The sequence below is a fragment of the Neltuma alba genome, unplaced genomic scaffold (assembly GCF_004799145.2).
Source record: "Neltuma alba isolate B1F8T4 unplaced genomic scaffold, ASM479914v2 tig00007337_pilon, whole genome shotgun sequence".
Lineage (NCBI taxonomy): Eukaryota > Viridiplantae > Streptophyta > Magnoliopsida > Fabales > Fabaceae > Neltuma > Neltuma alba.
Window position 1 is genome coordinate 99,472 of NW_021634755.1, and position 20,268 is coordinate 119,739.

The following is a 20,268-nucleotide window of genomic DNA, read 5'->3' on the forward strand; positions in this document are numbered from 1 at the left end:
ATATAGCAAATAAAATGAATTAAAAATTTATATTTAGAAACAAATTAAAATTAAATTAGTTTTTTTAGTATTCTTCTAATCCTAAATATAAGATTCTTATAAAAACTTTTATAGAAGTTTTATATTTAGAATAAGAACAGTATTATTTTTTTATTTATTTCCGGTGGCGGATTCGTCCGTATCCGAGCCTCATCCTCCCGCCTTCTTTTCGCCCACACCTTGGACAGTGGCTGAACACCTTGGAATCTACCATCCACATTAAGGACTTCCGAGTTCGCACTCAATTACTTCGAATCGGAAGTCAAAGCTCATTGCTTGCTTCTTCTCTTATTTCATCGAAAATCCGAAGTTTGTGGCTCAGAAACTTCCATGTCGATAACTTGAAACTTGGAACGAATTTCCGGAATCACCCAAATGGCGAGCATTTCCACATGCTTCACTGTGATGCCAAGCTCTCGATTCTACAGTCATGCTCAGAATTTATGTAAAGCTTCGTCTTTGGCTAAGCCCCCATACCTGTTCCCAGTCATGCAAAAGCCAGTCTTCCTGGGATTCCCTAGAAGGGTTTGGGATTACAGGGTTTCGGTGCCGGTTGCGAGAGCGAGTGTTGATTTGCCTCAAGGGATTAGACCGGGAGGCGTTGTGGAGAGCGATAAGTTGCCGTCTGATGTGAGAAAGCGGGCAATGGATGCTGTGGATTCGTGTGGAGGGAGGATGACTATTGGGGATGTGGCAAGCAAGGCTGGGCTTAAGTTGAATGAGGCCCAGAAGGCTCTTCAGGCTCTTGCTGCTGACACCAATGGATTCTTAGAGGTAGTTATCTGGAAGTTTGTGAGGTTGCATCGTGCGAAACGGACTCTGAGCTCTTGTTTCATTAGGCCTATTTTAAGTTTTTGATTCGTGAGTACAATTGTTCCAAGATGGTATGTTGCAGGTTTCTGAGGAAGGTGATATTCTGTATGTGTTTCCAAAAGATTATCGGTCAAAGCTTGCGGCCAAGTCATTTAGGATTAAAGCCGAACCTTTTCTTGAAAAGGCAAAGGTGTCAGGCATTGTCCCCTTATCTATTGACTGTTGCTGATGTCTTGCTTCGTGCTTTGGTTCTTAATGTTATATGACATTGCCTTTGACAGGCCACTGGGGAATACTTGATAAGGGTTTCTTTTGGGACAGCACTTATAGCGTCCATTGTTATTGTTTATACTACGATCATCGCTCTGATTTCTAGCAGAAGGTACTAACCGGCTTTATCATATGTTGAATTCTTTAAATTGAGTTTTATTGATCCCAATTCCTGACGATAACACGTTTTGATACCTTTGTTCTTTTCAATCATTAACCATGTCACATATTTGCAGTGATGAGGACAATCGTGGAAGACGGGGAGGTAGAACATATGATTCAGGAGTCACTTTCTACTTCAATCCAGTAGACCTCTTCTGGTAAAATGTTTACTTCCAAATCCTAAGTGGGTTTCAAAAGCACATTGCTCAAAGAAAGGTGTGATAGGCTTATTTGATTGAACAATGTGGAGACCACCATATTAATAGTTATATTTTGGGATGATGAGGGAGGGGCAGGTGATTTTGTCATTTGTATCTTAAGAATTGTGTTTATAAAAACAGCCTAAATAGTTTTGCTTTGTGGCTTGTATGATTTTCTGCCGGCGGGAATCAAAGAACAAATTTATGGCAGTTTCTCTTTGCATATATGCCATCTAAAAGGACCCAAAGAGAAAAGGGAATAGAAAAAGAAGATAATAGAATAGAAGGTGGAGAAGAGGAAGATGGTGTGAAGAAATTGATGTGATTCTATTCTTTTTATGATAGGTGTGATTGTATTAATGTGATACAATGCAACATAGAAAATTGAGTTCCTTTTTTCACCTCTTTATCTCTTCCTAGAACTTTTTGTGAGTTGCTTTGTCTCATTTAAAATTTAGATACCAAAACTATGCAATTAAACACGATCACTTAGTGATTAAAGAAAACCAATCCTACAATGTGTAATTATAAGAACACTTCTGTATTTTAGTTTATCTACTCTAATTTTGGTACCATTTAGGGAAAGGCAACCCCTTTCTCTCACACCCAAAAAAAAAAAATTGAGATATACATTATTTATTATATCCCTATCATCATAATAAATACTTCTTTTGTCCTATTTATAAGGCAGAGATAATATGTTTTTGCCCTATTTATAAGTCGTGTCATTAAGTTTTTTACGTGATTTTACAATGCACCCTTTTTTTTATTCATGGGCATGCCATGAAAGTATAGAGTATATATTAAATAAGAATAAAGTTGAAAAGTTATTAAATTTTAAGATAGAGTTAATAGGATTTTAGGTTTTTCATACTTTTGATGGAACATGTCAAAAGTGTCTCATAAATAGGGCTAGAGAAGTAGTAACTATCTTTTTTATTAATTCTTTCGTTCAGGGGCACAAAGGACATTTCTTATCCACAAAAGTCATTTTTACCCAATACATTCTAGTTTAAATTCCATTTTATTTTGTATACCTGCCAGCCCTTAAAAGTGCATTCGAAGATAGGGATAAAGTTCTTGACTCTTGATTATAGGAGCATTGATTTCAGGAGAGAGTTTGCTTCTCCATTGTAAAATTCTTAAAATTTTTCTATGTTTAGGTATATTAGCCCCTGATAGAAGGCAAAGGTGAATTACAGCTGTTTTTATTATGTTAGACATGTAATTAATCCTCTTCATCCATATCATAGTCATTGTTATCTATAAATGACTTGTCTAGTTGCATTTAACCCAAAAAATTGATTTTTTGAGATGAATGTTGGCTATATGTCTATAATTTTATATGCTTTGGAAGGTACTGGGATCCGTATTACTATAGGAGACGAAGGATACAAACTGATGATGAAAAGATGAACTTCATTGAATCGGTGTGTGATGCAAATGAATATTATTTGTCTTTCTTGTTTGTTTCTTGTACCTCATAAAGAAAAATGTTTTTTTAATTATTTCTATATAGGTCTTCTCATTTGTGTTTGGAGATGGTGATCCAAATCAAGGAATTGAAGAAGAGAGGTGGAAGTTGGTAATATTTGAGCACTGAATTTAGTGGTCCGTTGCCTTTAATAAATATGTGCTACTCTAATTCTTTTTTGGCTTTTTGTAATAGTTTGAAGATTATTCTCTTATCTCTGCCCCTTGTCAAAGTTATACTTTTATTTTGTTTATTTTTTGTTAAAAACGAAACTTGGGGGCTACTTTATAATCTTTAAAGTGGTTAGTTTTGTTTTTTTGTTTTTTGCCCATGTTCATCATCTTATTTTAAAGCTGACTCCTTGTAAATACACAACATCATTTATTTTCTTGGATTATGTCCACTTCAGCTCTTACTTTCCCTGATATATGATAATTGCTCTGCTGTGCTCATTTTATTTACAGATTGGGCAATACATAGCATCTAATGGTGGTGTGGTAGCAGCTGAAGAACTTGCACCATACCTTGATGTAGAGTCTACAAAGGAGCTTAAGGTGACTTAGCTTTTTTAACAGTACCAGACACGTTTTCCCATGCATTGTAGTGGGTTTGAGAAAAGAGTTATAGGGTTCGTGGTTTGTGAATGGTGCGGCTTTTATAGGATTTAATTTTTATATTCATATCTTATGTGAGATAGAGTTTGCTTTGGCATCATTTAGTTTGTTGTTCTGCTTATAGGTTTAGAGTATACATTTTTCTGACTCTGGCATAATTTAGTCCATGTTTGGTTTGATGAATTTTGAGATATGGAAAGGCTGGTGGAGAAGGAATGACTATTTGTTTACCAAAAAAATGAAGAAGGAATGAGTAGCTTTTCCGTCATTTGGTACATAACCTTTAAGCCTTCTAGGAATGTCATTTTCTGTCAAAATGTTGGACGACTCATTCCTTAGGGGTGCTACGGAAAATGCTCAGTTCCTGCAGATGATATATTTTAAGGCCATTTTACCCTTAGTCATCTTTCAATATGACAATTTTGGCTCAGTAAAACAAAAACCTATCAGGTGAGTTAGACTTCTCTAAACCATCTTCTCTCCTACATAAAAGAAAGTGGCTATGTTGGATGAACTCAAACAGGATGATGGATGAGGTGGTGGCTGTCAGAGATTGGAATGTGGCGATGAGTTCATCATCTTACTCTCCCTTACCTTGCTCTCCTCTTCTTTCATAAGTAGCAGCAGCTTCTATGCAGTCACCACCTCTGCCGCTCAAATGTGTCAATTCTTGAAGCTCTTGGCATTCGGTTCCTCCACTGCTTTCCCCTCATTTGCCTCTCTCTGTCTCTACACAGACACACACACACAGAGGCACGCACACGCACACGCACACATGTATATACCTGTTGAAGCTCTCAACGATTCAAGCTGATGGTTGTTGGCTCCTTCCTTTTTCTGTGATGTTTGCTACCATTTCCTTCTTTATATATATATATATATATATATATATATATTTATTTGCATATGTTGGTGTCATAATTCTTGGTTTGTTTGATTGGATTTGTGTTAGGTCTCTATCTCTTTGATTATGTTTTTGGTTGGATTACCGAATCTGATTTGTGGTAGCTGGTAGGATATTTTTGATGATGAAGAAACATCTGGAAGAAAAAGCACAATAAAGAAGAAATAGGGGTATTATTTTCTTTTTGTTTTTAAAACCTCTTATTCCCTTATTAAAATACACATGCCAGACAAAAAAGATTCTGTTTCGTTTTTTCTGACATGTCATTAAAAGTCCATTCCATTCTAGTTCCCATTCCTATTCCTTTTTTCTGTTCCCGTTCCTCCTAAACTTCTAACAAGAGTTGAAAACATTAAAAATCTGGGATATTTTGTTAGTTACTATTCTACTGTTTCTCTATTTTTTCTCCTGATTCGTAAATGCTTGTTGTTTGTATTATAATTTTACCACCTAGTGGGATAAGGCTTGTTGTTTGTATTCGTAAATGCATATAAATAGAAAAAACAATTTCTCTATTTTTTAACCCACTAATATTCGAATTATATGTGTAAATTCCAAATTGTGTCCTTTTTAATCAACGTTTATGTGATGCTCATAATTTTCTTTACAAGTAATCGTAGTTGAACCAAAATGTTTCTTAAGTAATAGTCAAGGTTACTTATATTTAATTCTTGAGTACTCTAGTGTTTTAATGCTATTTTAGTTCATGCATTCAATCTTGATCCCATGTCCTTATTAGCTCACTTGAGTCTTTTGCATGCGATGTCTTTTTTTCTTTTTTTGTTTTTTGGTTTGATTTGGCTAACCTTTCTTATAAACTGCACGACACATTTCAACTTGATCAACTGACCTTAGTTTGCGTTGAAGGTGACAAATGTCTCATTGAATTATATTAAAATTGTTAGGTGATTTTAAGGCAATGCACAAATGGTTTACATGTTCACTCTATTCTATTAATTCTTGTTCTGTTGCTCGTCCTATACATTATGTTGATATTGATTCAAGAATGATTAACTCTTTTTTTAATGTAATTTAAAAGTTGGCGTATTTTCTTATTGTCCTGCTGTTTGACCTTCAATTTTTGAATAAGTGCAGGAAGATGAATCCTATATCTTACCTGTTCTTTTGCGATTTGAAGGTCAGCCTGACATTGATGAAGAGGTATGTTAGTACAATGTAATAGTGGCTTAAATTAATACCTTGTTCATTTTTCTTCCTCACTGCTTCCCTAATGGTTTTTTTTTTTTTTAAAGGAATGCCCCATGTGCTCTATTTGATATAAATTGCAAACCTATGCAAAGAAGGATACGATCAAACATTATGATTCTTAGAAAACCGTCTTTCTCTTGAGCACAATGCCTTCCACAACCCACTAGAACATAGTATTTCAGGGAATGAATTTCGTTTCCTTTTTTAATTTACTCGCAGGATATTTGTTGCAGGGAAATATTCTATATAGGTTTCCATCTCTGCAACGGACTGCTTCTTCACAACGCAGTAGCCGGAAAGAATATGTGGGGAGAAGATGGGCAGATTGGGTTGGAGGTGTTGAAAAATTTTTCAAGGAGAGGAAATGGCAATTCAGGTTCTATATTGCGTTTGTTGTGATCTTCTGGTATGTCTTTCTCTTATTAAATTATAACTTGGACAATTCTTTTGCAGTAAAACCAGTGCATCAGAAAGGGCAATGGTCATAGGCCTGGGTGGTCTTAATCTATTTGGGGTTATTACTCTTGGAGCCATGTTGAAGTATGCTCTTGACTTGATTTATTAGTAAGTTATTTTCCTCTTGGATCAGACTTTCAGTGTCCTCACTTGGGTTTTTCTTATGTCCAAAGAGAAATGGCAGTCGCACCTGGTGGCTTCATTAAATTTGTAGCCGACATATTCCCTCTTCTTCAGGTATGACTGAAACTTCGATTTTTAAACAATCAAGTTACTTCTTGGTCCACCTTCAAAAGTGAAAATTCTTGTCCGATGTAGTCATTCAACTATTTCAGATGTAGGCATGTAGTTGCCCTATTAACACATGGCATACACGTGTATTTTCAATGATTGAGGGGCAGAAAACATTGCCCCAAAAAAAAAAACAAAGAAATGAGAGAAAACTGGATGAGGATTGAGTAGATAATAAGTGAATTGATAATAACAAAAGGTTGAGCTTTTATTAAAATAAAATAAAATAAAAGGTATTAAGCTGATTATAACAAATCATATTACTTAATGAAGTGAACCTTGGCTCCTAGACGAGGTAAATCCAGTCCATAACCTCTATATGTGAAATTTATAGCCATTAACACTTGGCATCATGTTAACTACATTTCTGTTCTCAGTCACTTTAGCTTTCTTTTTTCGTTAAACAGTTCACTCTAGTTGTTTGTATGCATATAAAGTTGCACATTGAAGGTTCTACCAGCCAAAGCCACTGGGACTAGCTCAATTAACAAGAATGGGGTGGAGAATGAGTAGAGACGATAATGTTTCGAACCCTCCTGAAGTAATTAAAAAAAAAAGGTTCTTACTTGCCTAAGTTTGTTAACCAGACAAAAGAGCGTGATCAATGAAGTGGTTTGAAAAATAAATGTGCCTAGAGGATGAAATGGGCAAGGGTGTCAAATTCGTAAGTGTAGATAAACTCATGAAGAGAACATGAACATATAATGCTGACTAGTAGCGTAAAATCATTACTCCCATTGGAGCTCATCACGTAGATCAAAATATTAGTTAAAATTAGTTAAAGACAATAAATGTATAGAAAATAAAAGTTCTTTATCTAAAATGCCCTTATTTATGGGGGAGAGATAGAATAAGAAAATTATTATAATAAATAGAATTATGAAAGAGAGAGAATGTGTGATGGAGAGATAATGGTTTGGAAAATGTGATAATAAATATATTGAGTATTAAAATAAGTAATTAATGAGGGTAAGATAGCAAATTCGCTACAAAAATTTAAGACAACTTGCAAATGTTGCTTATATTTGGGGATAAGAGAGAGATGGTAGTTGTTGCTTATAAAATGGGACGGAGGGAGTAGTTTAATAAAATAATAATAATAAATTAAGTGAATAATATATATCATGCATATGTCAGGTTCCTATTCATGAAAGTACAAAACAAATATTTTATGCTGCTGAACTAACTGACACATAAGAAATCAACGTTTATTAAAATTAATTTACTATTTTCTTGATTTTATGAAATAATACAAGTCAAACTATTTGAGCAAAATATTTTGTTTGAAAAATGAAAAGTATATCAATATTTCACATAATAATAATTATTATCATTATTATTAATTACATTTAGTAAATTCCTTCATATTGATTGTTAATGAAAGAATAATAAATAATAAAATAAAAATGGCAATCTGTAACATAAAAAAGGGAACAGAAAATGTCACAATGCCACGTTTTTCTGAATGGTAGTCCTGTGATAATTTGAGAAACTAAAAGGCAAAGACAAAAGAGATGAAAGAAGGAAGCCTGAATAGAAAAAACTTGAGAAGTCAGAGAAGCTTTTGTCGGAAAAAATGGCATCAGTCATGGATTCGACTCTGATAATAAAGAGACAACAAGGAACTTTTAGGAGGCTGATATTAAAGGTACAACCATTTTCAAGTAGTTTCAAAACTTGCAATTTCACGGCAAATTTACAATTTTAGGCCTGTTAATTCAAGTATGATGATACTTGTTTTCATGTTATGAGTTTGCCAATAATAAACATCTACAGCCATAAAACTGTCTGAGTCTAGGATTTGAAACGTGGTTATACCAACATTGGAAAAGGGGGTTGATATTTGACGGAATTATGTGTAATTTGATTGATTTATTCTTCTCTCTATAATAAGGCCATGACATATCAGAGTAAACCTTAAGAAAATTTGGGTTGTTTGGCTAATTGTTCTGCTTATAGCGTGAATCCTTGTTTTATAGTTATCAAACATTAATTTAATTTTTTCTGTGAAATGTGTATTGAATGATTAATATTTTCAGATCTATGCTGGCTCTTTCTTTGCAATTCCTCTGGCTAGATGGTTCTTTATTCGCAAGTGGAATGCTGATATTGAAAAAAGAAACCAAGTTAGGCAGCAGTGTGCACGTGTACTTGAGTTGCCCGACATTTCACTGAGGAGGAAGGTAGCCATATTTGTGTTTATCTATGATTCCTTTTTTTATGGGCTGCTGTCTCTAATTTTAGTGGCATAGTTTTAATCATTTGGTAACTTTGGTTTGATAGTTCTTCGTAGTTTTTGTTTCCCCTCAATTCTTCCCATCACATGTGCTTTTTTTTTTTTTTTTGCTTCAGTCTGTTGTGGGCTGCGCCAAAGAAATTCCTTAATTTTCAGCTTTACTTTTGTGGATCTCCATAACTTTGACACTGTGCGTCAAACTGTAGGCCCATAAAATAATGTCTTTGATAAATGATAAGATGTGTTGTTTATAAAAAGGAAACTTACGGCCAATGTGTAAACTGCTGACATCCTGAAGAAAAGAAAAATGAGAATAGTTATTTTCTTTGATAATGGAAAATTTATAGACAGAATGGAGGACTAGACATGTGGAGTACTTTGTTACTGAGAGTACCTGACAACCCCCCCCCCCAAAAAAAAAAAGTACTTGCTATGATTAATCTATTTTGGAAGTGATCTCGCTCAATACTAATCTTTAATTATATCATCTAAGCACTTGATATTTGGAAATGATAATTTGAAAGAAATTGGTTGATTTCATTAAATGCATTCCATCTGATTTCCTTGCTGTGGATTTGTTTTGTTGGGTGCTGTTCATGATTCGATCACATCTGACAGGTGTATCTCTATCGCATGTTATGTTATTATGTGCCATCATGCTCCCCCTTTTCTTCATAGCAATTTTTTTTGGTGATAATTCTTCATGGTAATTTTAATTACAAGGACATGTTTAAATAATTTAAGTTTTTTTACCAAATGGCAAATTACGTCTTGTAATTTTAATTTGGACTGTATATCCCTAGAGCTTCAGCGTGACAAATAGTACTAGCTATTCATCAAGTCAAGGAATTTAGTTAATTTAATAGAACTAGATGTTGGCTTAAGTGCAAAAGGCTATTCATGTATGGATTACTCAGCATAGTCCTCCTGAGAAAGTCTTCATTGTGGCTTTCAGCTTCTCAGTGCCCGGGACATGGCCCAAAAGACAGTCATTGGACAGGATCAAATTTTGTACCGTACTGACAAAGACTTGGTTGAGCAAGAGTTTGAGGCTCGTGATTGGGACAAAAGATTTAGGGATCTGGAGAGATCGGATTGAGCGGAGTCAACTGTTGTATTGGTAAACTCTTAATTTCTTGCCTTATTGCAGTACATTGAACGGCCAAATTTCATCACATAAATGGATAGCTTTGCATGCAATATTTTGACATGCCCTTAGTTTCGCATTAACTGCGCGGTCTCTCTTTCTATTTATCTGTTAAAGGTACACTGAATAATTCCTTTTATAAAGTAATAATTAATGACGTCATATACATTAGAGACCAGCTAAAGGCTACATTGATTGGTCAAGTGATATAACTTGCTTATTTATTATATATCCTATAGCTTCAAGCATTACTTTATAAGAGGTTGAGACTAAGGGTGAAGCTGTGCATATTTTCTGACCTTGATAGTAACTCGTTGCACTTTCATACTGTTAGAGGAGGGTGTTTTAGTTATTTCACCACAGAATTTGACCATTCGACTCTCATCATTCTGACATCAAAGTAGATCTGTTAAGCTTAATTTTTGAAAATGGCTGAATTGTAGCAGATTTTTATACTCCTCGAACTTAGTTAGGGGTGGGTTTTGCAACAGACTTTAATCTATTTTATCTTTCATATTTATCTTTTTTTTTTTTTCAAACTGATTTACTTAACTTATAAAACTGATATACTATCTCTATTTTTTTCTATAAGAGCTGTATAACTAATTTAAAGAAATAAAAAAATTAGTTAAATTAGTTAATTGTAACAAATATGTGTTTAGTTCCCCAAGTTATCATATTTAATCATGTACAATTGAACTATTTCTTAGTGGAACTCTTTCAATCTCCAACTAACTCTTGATAGTATAATAAATGTTACAGATGATTATTTTAGGGAGATTAGGTCATCTATGTCAAAATTAAGTAATCTATTTAGTTTCTTTAATTTGTTCAAATTAGATAAATAGCTTTTACATTAAGAACTAGAGAAGTTACATAAGATATGTCCATAAAATATTGTGATGAGTCAAGGAATCCCCCCACCCCAAAGGAATGTCACTTTGGAATTTCAATAACTTTAAGAGGGTGTTTGGCAACCTTCAAAAGTACTTTTAGAAAGCATTTTTTCACAAAATGAGGCAAACTCGTTCACATATTTACTTTGTAAACCGTAAAAGTACTTTTTAAAACTATGGTTTTTACCCAAACACTCTCTAAATGACAGATATTTTGTAACGGGGCAGTAATTAGTAGCTTGTGCAGTAATTTTACAGTAACGTGCGCATGAATTTGTTTCAAATTTTACTACTACCCAATATGAATGCATTTTACGTGTTGTTTTGGTGGCATTTGCGTCATAATGATGTGTTGATAGATATCTTGAGTTTCAGGTGATTGAGCACCCGTTTTCACCCGCTGCCACATATAATCGTTTCCTTGTGTGGAAATATTATATATATTTCTGGAGAAATTGCAGTAGAGGCTCTACTGATGCAATCGCTGATGCTGATGGCTATCAAGACGGCAAAGATGCTCACAGACTCTGTAGAATCCAATGGGAATTAACAAGCTATAGGAACTATTTTTTTTTCCAAATTTTTTTACTGAGGCAGTACAAATTTCTGCAGGAAGGACCAGTAAATATATATACCCCTCAGTAGGCGGGGCGTCTGTGTGGTCTCCTACAATCTTGCAGGGTAGGGTTTATTACTGCTTCAAGCTTGATTACAGTCATTGTATCATTATAAAGGTTTTTTTTAATGGTAAACCAAGCTATGATTTGTATGCACACACTTTCTGGATACGGGAAAGGTTTATCATTAGTTTACAGTTGCTCACGTTTCTGTTTACGCTACATGTTATTGATTTTGCCGTCTGTTTATGCCATTCTCCTCTCCTCTCTCTCTCTCTCTCAACGATGGTTACATGTTGAGCATGAGTTTTTGAACGGAAGAGTTGAAAATTTATATTTAGCCCGAGTCAAACCCGATTGAGTTGCCCCAAAAATAAAAAACGATTAGAGAAATGGGAATAAACTACTTTGAACAAGCATGCACGTGTATGCAGTGACCCTATGGTTGGTTGAGAAGAGGGAATGAGAGGAAAGAAAGTGAAAAAAAAAAGGAAAAGTGCTGGGAAGTGATTTTCTTGCCTTGTACTCCGGCTAGCAGAAAAAAGAAGGGGTTAATTTTATGTGGACACCAACAACATTGTTATTTTCAAAAATATATGTAGGTGCATATGACAAAATTTATCAAATAGAATTAAAATATTTTTTTCATTTTATCTTAATTTGCAATTATTTTATCTAATTGAATTTGTATTTTTATAATAATTTTCATACAATGACTTCAAAAATCTTAAAATAATTCTAAAATAGCACATTGAGAAACAATACATGCGGATCCCAAAATTGATGAGAGTAAAAATAATTGAAGGATAGATTTGTTCTCTCAAAAATCTCTTATTTTAAAGAGGAAAGTTGTCAGGAAAAAAATGCTATTTCTAGTTGCGCTCCCACTTTTTTCCTGCTGAGCGCGGGTAAGAATGTGTTTAAAGTTGAATGTATCTGTTAAATTCCAATTATATTTTCGAAACACGGTGTTGCGTTACCTACTTACCATGACTAAGCTCCTACGGTAATGGTAAAAGTTCAAACTCATAATATTTTTATAAAAATCCTGGAGACTCAGAATTATTCAAATCCAAAAATAAAAATAAAAAAGAAAAATGAATATTTTAAAGATATGGTTCTTTTCAACATTCATGTTATTACTTTTGTTAAAACCTAGGTGTAATATAGAAGATAATTAAATTAAATATTCCTCTCACAAACAAGGTCTTGTAATTAGGATCGGAGGTAGTAACTGACTCCTAAACGGCCGGTTTTATCCATTTGAAATATATTTTAATTTTACAAAATGTCCTTAAAGTCTCCTTAAAAAGTAAGAATGTTAATAACACCCTGATTTTTACCTTTTTTTTTAAAAAAATATTTTGACATAAACGTGTGCTGAAACTTGGAAGACCTTACAATGCTCTTTAAAGGTTTGTCCCAATTATAAAAGCTATATTATGTAATAAATAGGTGTTACCCAAACGAAAATATGTCATGTAGAGTTTAATTTTATGAGCCAAGTATTCCAAACAACGTAATCTTCAGGTAAATTTCGGGGACACCTGCTGAAGCAAAGCAAACCAAAAACAAACTCAAACAGAAGTTGATCATACTTGGCTTTGCTTGTGTTTGGGATCAAGTTTGGAGATCCTAAACTGACTTCTCACCCACAAAAATAACTTTTGACCTTTTTCGTTTGGGATCACAATTTGGGATTACGATGAAACAAAAAAAACTTCACGTAAAAAAAAAAAAACTTTTAACTTGAAGCCATTTTTCATAGTTTCTCCAATGCATCAAGTGATAATTATACCGTCCCTTGTCTCAAAAGAAGTGTCCTGTACTTTTTATAGAAAATGACCCTACTACCAGATTTATTTATTGTTATTTTTATTTGTTAATGTAAAAATAATAATTAAAAAATAATAATTTTATTTGAAATTTAATTTTTATGTTTGACTAGTCAAAATCGAAGGTTGTTCATCTTAAAATTTTTAATTAAAATTTAGTGAGTATATTTTACAAATTTTCAATAATGCACCAAATCCTTTTATTTTCATAATTGATTTTAATAATTTATTTTTAAATTTTTATATACATTTATAATATCACTATATATATATATATATATAATAAAATTGTCTTTTCAATCATTTTACATCTAATTAATAATCTAAATAAATTTCAACTTGTTAAACTGATTTTTGATGAAAGTCATTGAATATAATATCCCATTTCTTTATCTTTCTTTTACCTTAATTTATGTTTATAAAAAAATCATGATGAAATAAAATCACCCTCCCCACCGCCAGTTCAAACGAAGAGAAACAGAAAAGACGAGGGAAATGGGAAAATTGGACGTGTTTCCATAAAAATGAACAAAAATTTGCAGGATTTACAAGCTCACAATCATGCAATATATATTTGTAGGATTTACAGACTCACAGTCATGCAATATATATGTACCTATACAGTAAAGATGTCCTGCTTTTCTCCTATAATCTGGCAGAATATTCGATCATGAAACAAGCAGAAAATTGATAGATACAATCAACTTATACCATGATCTAAATTTCAACTTCCACTAAAAGAATAAACAAATGAAGATATTGCCGACAGAAAAAGAGAAACAGCAGGCTATATAATTGTGCTCACTCCTCAAGAATTCAAGCCAACTTTAATACTCGGTGCTGGGAGATAATGGACAACGAATGGAAAAGGATGACCAAAGCATGCCTTGGTTTCAGGAATGAACACCGTTTGTTGTCTGCCGCAACTGATTATGAGGCTTGGCTTGGAGGGCCATAGACATTGATCGGAGACGACTAGTTATCTCAGTAAAAGATGGTCGGCTATCGGGTTCAGGTGACCAACATTCTTCCATAAGCTTCCTCCACTCAGGGTCACAACGGGGAGGAATTGGTGGTCGAAGAGTGTTCTTTACAATCCCCCCTAAAATCACATGTTGCCAAGAAGGAAGCAAATCAATAATGCAAGCCAGAAAAGCATCAGTGCTGCTCAATTGCAACTTCGAACATTCACTCCACCGCGCTTGATTTTAATTAACTGCAGCTGTTATATCTTTCCGACATATAAAATTCCGAACATCAAATATATTTAAAACAAAAGAGCAATGGAGCACGCAGAACGGCCAGACACACGGTATATTTCTCAACCAAAATAATTGTGTATTTGAATTTTGAAGACCTTTTCTCTTCATTTGTTTTGTCCTTTAAGCTTCCTATAAAGTCGTTTCAGAGCAAAGAACAGCAATATGAAATTCCGTTACAGCTATACAAGTTACTTGCAACAACTAAAAGACAGAAGCTCCAGTGCATCTCAAGAAATCACAAACCTCTATTCTTAAGCCATACTGATATCTGTCACTTATATCGAATAATGCAGAAATTTATGCAGCCACCTATGGAAGAGAAGGTTCATTTTTAGTTCTAATAAAATTTAATCTTCTGTCTGAAAAGTCCAACTTATATTTTATGAAAAAGATAATTCTGATTTCGTGGTACGGTCAATTAGCTTGGATCAAACTGCAGGGGCATGAAAATGATCATGATTGAGTATATCTTACCGATAATAGCGCCACAATGCATATCTGCATAAGGTTCCTCCCCAGTCAATATCTCCCACATAGAGATGCCAAATGAGAAAACATCAACCTATCAAAGTCATTCCACAAGCTAAATATCCACCCAAAAAATTCATTTAATTCCTTTCTATTAAAAAAAAAATGCATCTCAACAGTCTCACAGACCTTCTCGGAAACCCGGTTGCTACTGCCGTTCAACAGCTCTGGTGCCATCCAAGGAAGGGTTCCTCGCACACCCCCAGATACCAGGGTATTGCGTTTAATTCTTGATAATCCAAAATCTCCAACCTAAAATTTAATCATGGGAAAAAGGTTGCAAAAGGATAGACATTAGTATTATTAGGTAAGAAATATTTTAGGGAGTCCAAACTAAATTTCATGTATGTCAATGACCACTTCATCCTAAAAGCTTCAGCTATTAAATAAAAGCCAGTGGATACTTTTATCATAATCTTCAACTAGTCTCCTCACTCAAAAGCCATAAACGCTTAAGTGTGGACAAACTACATGCCCACTATACCTCGTGCAAAAAGTTTTTTATTAGGAAATGAGGGTAGCAAATGAAACTCTTGATCAATTGTTCATGGAGGTTTTCTGCCATGTCAAAGATCACTCCAAATGTTTCAGTTATTATTAGTCTTTAATAATTTCCATCCAACTGTATTATTATACTTGATTTGACTTAAATTTCCTGCCTCCGTATATTCTTCATCACTTTAAATCAAATGATACTGTACGCACATTCAGCAGCAAAAGGAGGCCTTGTCTCTTGCTTCAAACAAGATGATTTTTAGAATCTAGACATCTCACCTTACATATGGGTCTCTGTGGGTCCCTCAGATTGACAAGTAAATTGTCACATTTCAAATCAAAATGAACAATATTCTTTGAATGTAAATATTCCATTCCAAAAGCTGCATCCATGGCAATTATTAGCTTTTTACGATGATCAAGTAATCTGCATGAAGAGATGGAGATTCAATACATGCATAAATAACAATCCAACATTAAGCGCAGAACAAGAGCGGCGTTAGCATACCTATCCTTCTTGACAAGGACATGCCTAAGGGAACCGTTAACCATATATTCAGTTACAGTCGCCAAGGTTCCTCCAGCTCCATCCGGTACAACCCCATAAAAAGCAACCACGTTGGGGTGGTGAAGATTTGAGAGAATTTGCGCCTCTCTCCAGAAGTCTTTTGTCTAACCAAGGCAATAAAACAGTATCAGATTCAAGTGGATTTTATTTTCTTTTTATTTTGATAGAAACGTACTGTTGGCAGTTTGAAAAGAAGCTCTGAGATGGTATTGCCTAAAATTGAAGAAATATTAGCAAAATAACATGCAAGAAATCTCTTCATATGGTTTTTAGATTTTACGTGTTGAAGGGATTTGGATCCTAAAAGTGCGCCTTGCACTGAAGAGAGTAAAGTGCAAGTGAAACACCGTTAATGAAACGACCAAAGGAACTGAATCTGGCACATCCGTAGTTAGTTATCAAGAACTTGTCTATTTTATAATCCTCATCACTGATTACCCGTAGAAGCTTCAGTCTATAAAATTAACAGTGTACTCTAGAGAAACTTTACGCTCTGTTAGAAGCCAGATGCAATAAAAGATATTCCAATTTGAGGCATCATCAATTCCAATTCCAATTTAAAACAAAAAAAAAACAAAAAACAGTAGTGAAACTCCATGCAAGCACTGGGTTAAACCTGATTTCATTTCCATCCACTTTACTTAAAAGAGGTGATGTCATAGACCTATGGATATAGATAAATATTATTCACGTTATAGATTAAATAAGGTGTTGAAAACAAAATAGAATTGAAGACTAACCAATCGCTCTAGCTCAGAAGATCTTCCTGAAAAGCAGCTCCTTTTAATTCTCTTTATAGCAACATCAGTTCCCCTCCATTTTCCGTGATAAACAGTTCCTAAGACCAGATCCTAACTCCCGAAGTTCTTCAAGATCGGATTTTTGAATTATCTAAATGAGATGATCTTAAAAATCAGTTATGGCAAATAATAGAGTGACAAAACAGGAAAGGACCAGGAGCTCGAGTGCGATGGTATAAGCATCATATAAACACAACAACAAAGCTCCAGTACAAGACACACATCAAGAAAAATTATATCTTCCCCAATTTTTGCAGAGGTCAGAAACAGCGGATCATAACAGTTTAGAGACAAAAAAACAGTGTATTATATTATATTCCAAAGAAAATAAAAGGTAGGTAAGACCATGATTTCTTAAATCACCATACCACCACCATGTTAGTTTGTAGCATTACTTTACACATAGCAATACTGACAGTTAGGAAGATGGAAACTGGTAAAATGAAATTGATGAAATGATTAATTTTTGTGAACAGCAATGACTATTTGTTACATTTACAAGGACAAATCTTGATCATCTCATGCAAAAAGGAAAAAATTAGTAATTTTACCCCCCAAAAAAAAATCCGCTAAGCAAAGGGTTATACAGCATATCAACAGCCATAACAATCAATCTGGATGGTCACTTTCTACAGGGAGCCCATTTTACAGCACCCATGAAAGAAAGCAATTGTAAGACAAACAAGGATCTAATATTGATGTCAGCTAATAGATCCCAGTCCCCTGTACTGCATACTCTAAAAGGGAAAAAAATGTTATTCAGCCAAAATGTCATTGACACCTGGAAATTTTGATGGGACTAACCTTTGGTTTTTAACCATGTCATTAAAGTACACGTGGAGTCTTATCAGTTTTGATGTCAGGAATCACAATTAAGTCATCCCCGCAGCTAAATAATTGGCGACCACGCTGTATTTAACTATATGGTGCATATCATACTCTAATATTAATCACTAAGGGAAACAGGAGACAGAGTAATCTATTTTTATTTTTTATTTGTTTATAATCTTTTTTACTTAGGTATCATGAGGTGATGAGCCATGTTATATTGCTTCATTCATTTTCCCCCATTACCATGGAATTGTTGCTAAAAGTCTTATTATCAGATACTAGTAAGTTTAAACCAGAGAATAGAACACAAGGTATTAAGTGTCAAAGCAACAGATGAATTCACTGTGTAAAAAGGAAAATTTTCTACATGGGTAGTGGATTTGACAATGTTGTTCAAGCCAGCCAAATAATATCAAGCACAGAAACAGGAAATGGAACATTTCAATGATGGGCAACCTGTAAGCCATAGATGCTGGCTTCCATTTCCGCTATCATTGCAACAGTAAGGGATTCATTCTTGTCTTCTTCATCATCTTTAAAATCCTATAAAGGAAAATATTTTTGTTAGAGATTCTGAAAAAAACCGGCAGATGTTCTTGCCTGATTGCAATATTTTCTACCTCAGGTTCAGAATCTGGAATAGCGCTCTCCAATTCTGTTGCAGATGGGGATACAACATCACTTCCAATTTCAACCACTATATGTGGGCTGGGCACCAATGAAGGCTCAACACTTGGAGGAACAACATCAGTCAAATCTTCTACACCAATAAGTGGCTCAACTTTATTCAAATTGTTGCACTTTTCAAAATTTTTGATTGCTCCAACGTGATATCTTCAGCTTTGTTTCACAAGCAAGAGTTCCACCACTATACTGATCAACCACTTGACTAGAACTAGCTACAAGTTCATCGAGAGAAGATACTCTTTTAAACACAGTATTCTTGCTTGAGTTCTGTAATTCATTCACAGGCAAATTTGAACTAGGACCAGGGTCATCACGAAGTACTGAAGGATACAAAAAAGCTGAGCTTACTGTCGGATTTCTACAGAGATCTGTATCCTTGTGAAAAGGTTGAACTTGTGCTTTTACGAGAAACCGGGTCCATGGACAGGTCGAACAAGCAATCGCTTGGAGAAGTTTTGCCAGAAGAGGTTCCTTCACATTTTAGGGATGAAGCATTAAAGCTAGATTTTCTGGTCCAAGAAAAATCAAATCCCAGCCCACCATTCAAACCTTCAGTTAAACCACAATCTCTTCCATCACTAGTCCCGTGTCTCATGTCAAGAAAATTTGATGGGGTCTTCTCAATCAGATTGTTTTGGGAAATTCCTGTCAAGCAAGAGGATGCAGAAATCATACCATCATAAGATTGCTCCAACTGATTAATCTTAATGTTTGAATTAGATGCTGGAGAAGAATCCAGAATATGCAAATCATTCACATGCTCTATAGCAACGGCAGGTGATTCCCTCTCATAAAGATTGCTCTCGTTAGTCTGAAGAGAACTTTTGTCTTCCATTCTCTTCATGATTTCTGTTTTCACAGTATTGTCCCCACACTGCCGCTCTATAAAGCTAGGTGCTGTTAAATCAGTTTGAGCTAAAGGATTCCCCCTACTGTATAAAATGCTATCCTTCTGAATAGGATCATTCACTCCTAAACATACCGCAGATGGAGAAGAAAATGGAAAATCCTGCCTTCTGTGCAACTCACCTGGCTCAACATTTGGTATCTTACTTTGTCTTTGGGGATAAATGAGAAGCGGATCATGCTGGATTTCCACAGGGTCCCTTTGTGAAACATTGGAGGATAACATTGAAGATAACTGAGCCACTGAAAGGTTCAACGAGGAAAATTGACCAACCCCTTCTTGAGAGCAGTAACCAGACTTTAATCCACTCTCATGCAACTTCGAATCAGAAAATGCATGGGGCATCCAATTTAGAGAATCAGGAATACAATTTGATCCAGACTGTGGACAAACTGATTCGCCCAGGCTGGAAAGAGGATTTCCTGATTGATGCATAGACTTTCACCCAAAATTTCATCATTACAACTGTCACTTTGATTAGCATATGAGGCCGTTATAAATTCCTTGCCAGGATTATTCTTGAATAGCTTCCGGTGGTACAGCTCTGGCGGAGTAACATCAGCTTGTTGGCAGGGGTGATTGTCATATAGGAAAGTTGCAGCCATTTGTTGGGAGCATCTGCTATCAGCAGGTACACTAGATGTCTCAGGCGATAATTGGGCAGTAATAAAGGATAAGCTACCTGCAGCACTTTCTGCCATGAGCTATTACCTTGAGACTGCAGATAAACTGTGCTCAAATTTCCTCCGTCAAATGGGGTAGGTAGTAGAAATATGTTGATGTTGATTGGAGGTCCTCTGCAGACTCTGAGATTCATTAAAAAACCCATTTGGATGTATACACTACCACCACCCTTGATCTCCGAAGAAGAATGTGTATTTGGAAATCTTTTCTGAAAGTCCGGAGCAAAATTCAAACTCGTCCCCAATGGACCAACTTCATTTGTCAAGCTCTGCCCTGAACCATTTATTCCAGGACTACAGTCCCCTATGCCATTCACCGCAACAACATATTGGTAATCAGGATT

General features: G+C 34.8%; 4 protein-coding genes across 8 annotated transcripts; 1 reads left to right on the forward strand and 3 right to left on the reverse strand.

Annotated features, from left to right (window-relative positions):
- Positions 1-218: 218 nt before the first annotated feature.
- LOC114752336 (uncharacterized protein At5g03900, chloroplastic-like) lies at positions 219-11,432 on the forward strand. 2 transcript variants are annotated; one of them, XM_028941069.1, is made up of 14 exons: positions 219-813; positions 935-1,042; positions 1,134-1,234; positions 1,359-1,442; positions 2,842-2,914; positions 3,004-3,069; positions 3,423-3,512; positions 5,572-5,637; positions 5,919-6,061; positions 6,139-6,225; positions 6,315-6,378; positions 8,472-8,615; positions 9,624-9,788; positions 11,071-11,432. In XM_028941069.1, the coding sequence occupies exons 1-13, from the start codon at positions 415-417 to the stop codon at positions 9,765-9,767; spliced, it is 1,569 nt and encodes a 522-aa protein (XP_028796902.1). In that variant the 5' UTR covers positions 219-414; the 3' UTR covers positions 9,768-9,788; positions 11,071-11,432. The 2 variants fall into 2 exon arrangements, with proteins under 2 accessions (XP_028796902.1, XP_028796904.1); XM_028941071.1 differs by having other exon boundaries at positions 11,087-11,432.
- A 2,224-nt stretch (positions 11,433-13,656) lies between these two features.
- LOC114752328 (serine/threonine-protein kinase EDR1) lies at positions 13,657-17,193 on the reverse strand. The gene is made up of 7 exons (XM_028941062.1): positions 17,185-17,193; positions 16,757-16,867; positions 15,957-16,120; positions 15,728-15,875; positions 15,083-15,205; positions 14,900-14,987; positions 13,657-14,265 (listed from the first exon to the last, which is right to left on the reverse strand). Exons 1-7 carry the CDS (start codon positions 17,191-17,193, stop codon positions 14,057-14,059), a joined length of 852 nt encoding a protein of 283 aa, XP_028796895.1. The 3' UTR covers positions 13,657-14,056.
- A 7-nt stretch (positions 17,194-17,200) lies between these two features.
- Positions 17,201-18,645, reverse strand: LOC114752329 (uncharacterized). The gene is made up of 4 exons (XM_028941063.1): positions 18,617-18,645; positions 18,268-18,481; positions 18,104-18,190; positions 17,201-17,249 (listed from the first exon to the last, which is right to left on the reverse strand). The coding sequence occupies exons 1-4, from the start codon at positions 18,643-18,645 to the stop codon at positions 17,235-17,237; spliced, it is 345 nt and encodes a 114-aa protein (XP_028796896.1). The 3' UTR covers positions 17,201-17,234.
- LOC114752338 (uncharacterized) lies at positions 18,497-19,930 on the reverse strand. Of its 4 annotated transcripts, none has more exons than XM_028941079.1 (2): positions 19,364-19,930; positions 18,497-18,979 (listed from the first exon to the last, which is right to left on the reverse strand). In XM_028941079.1, the coding sequence occupies exons 1-2, from the start codon at positions 19,674-19,676 to the stop codon at positions 18,693-18,695; spliced, it is 600 nt and encodes a 199-aa protein (XP_028796912.1). In that variant the 5' UTR covers positions 19,677-19,930; the 3' UTR covers positions 18,497-18,692. The 4 variants fall into 4 exon arrangements, with proteins under 4 accessions (XP_028796912.1, XP_028796911.1, XP_028796910.1 ...); XM_028941078.1 differs by having other exon boundaries at positions 18,497-19,216; XM_028941077.1 differs by having other exon boundaries at positions 19,085-19,930.
- Between the last annotated feature and the right edge of the window lie 338 nt (positions 19,931-20,268).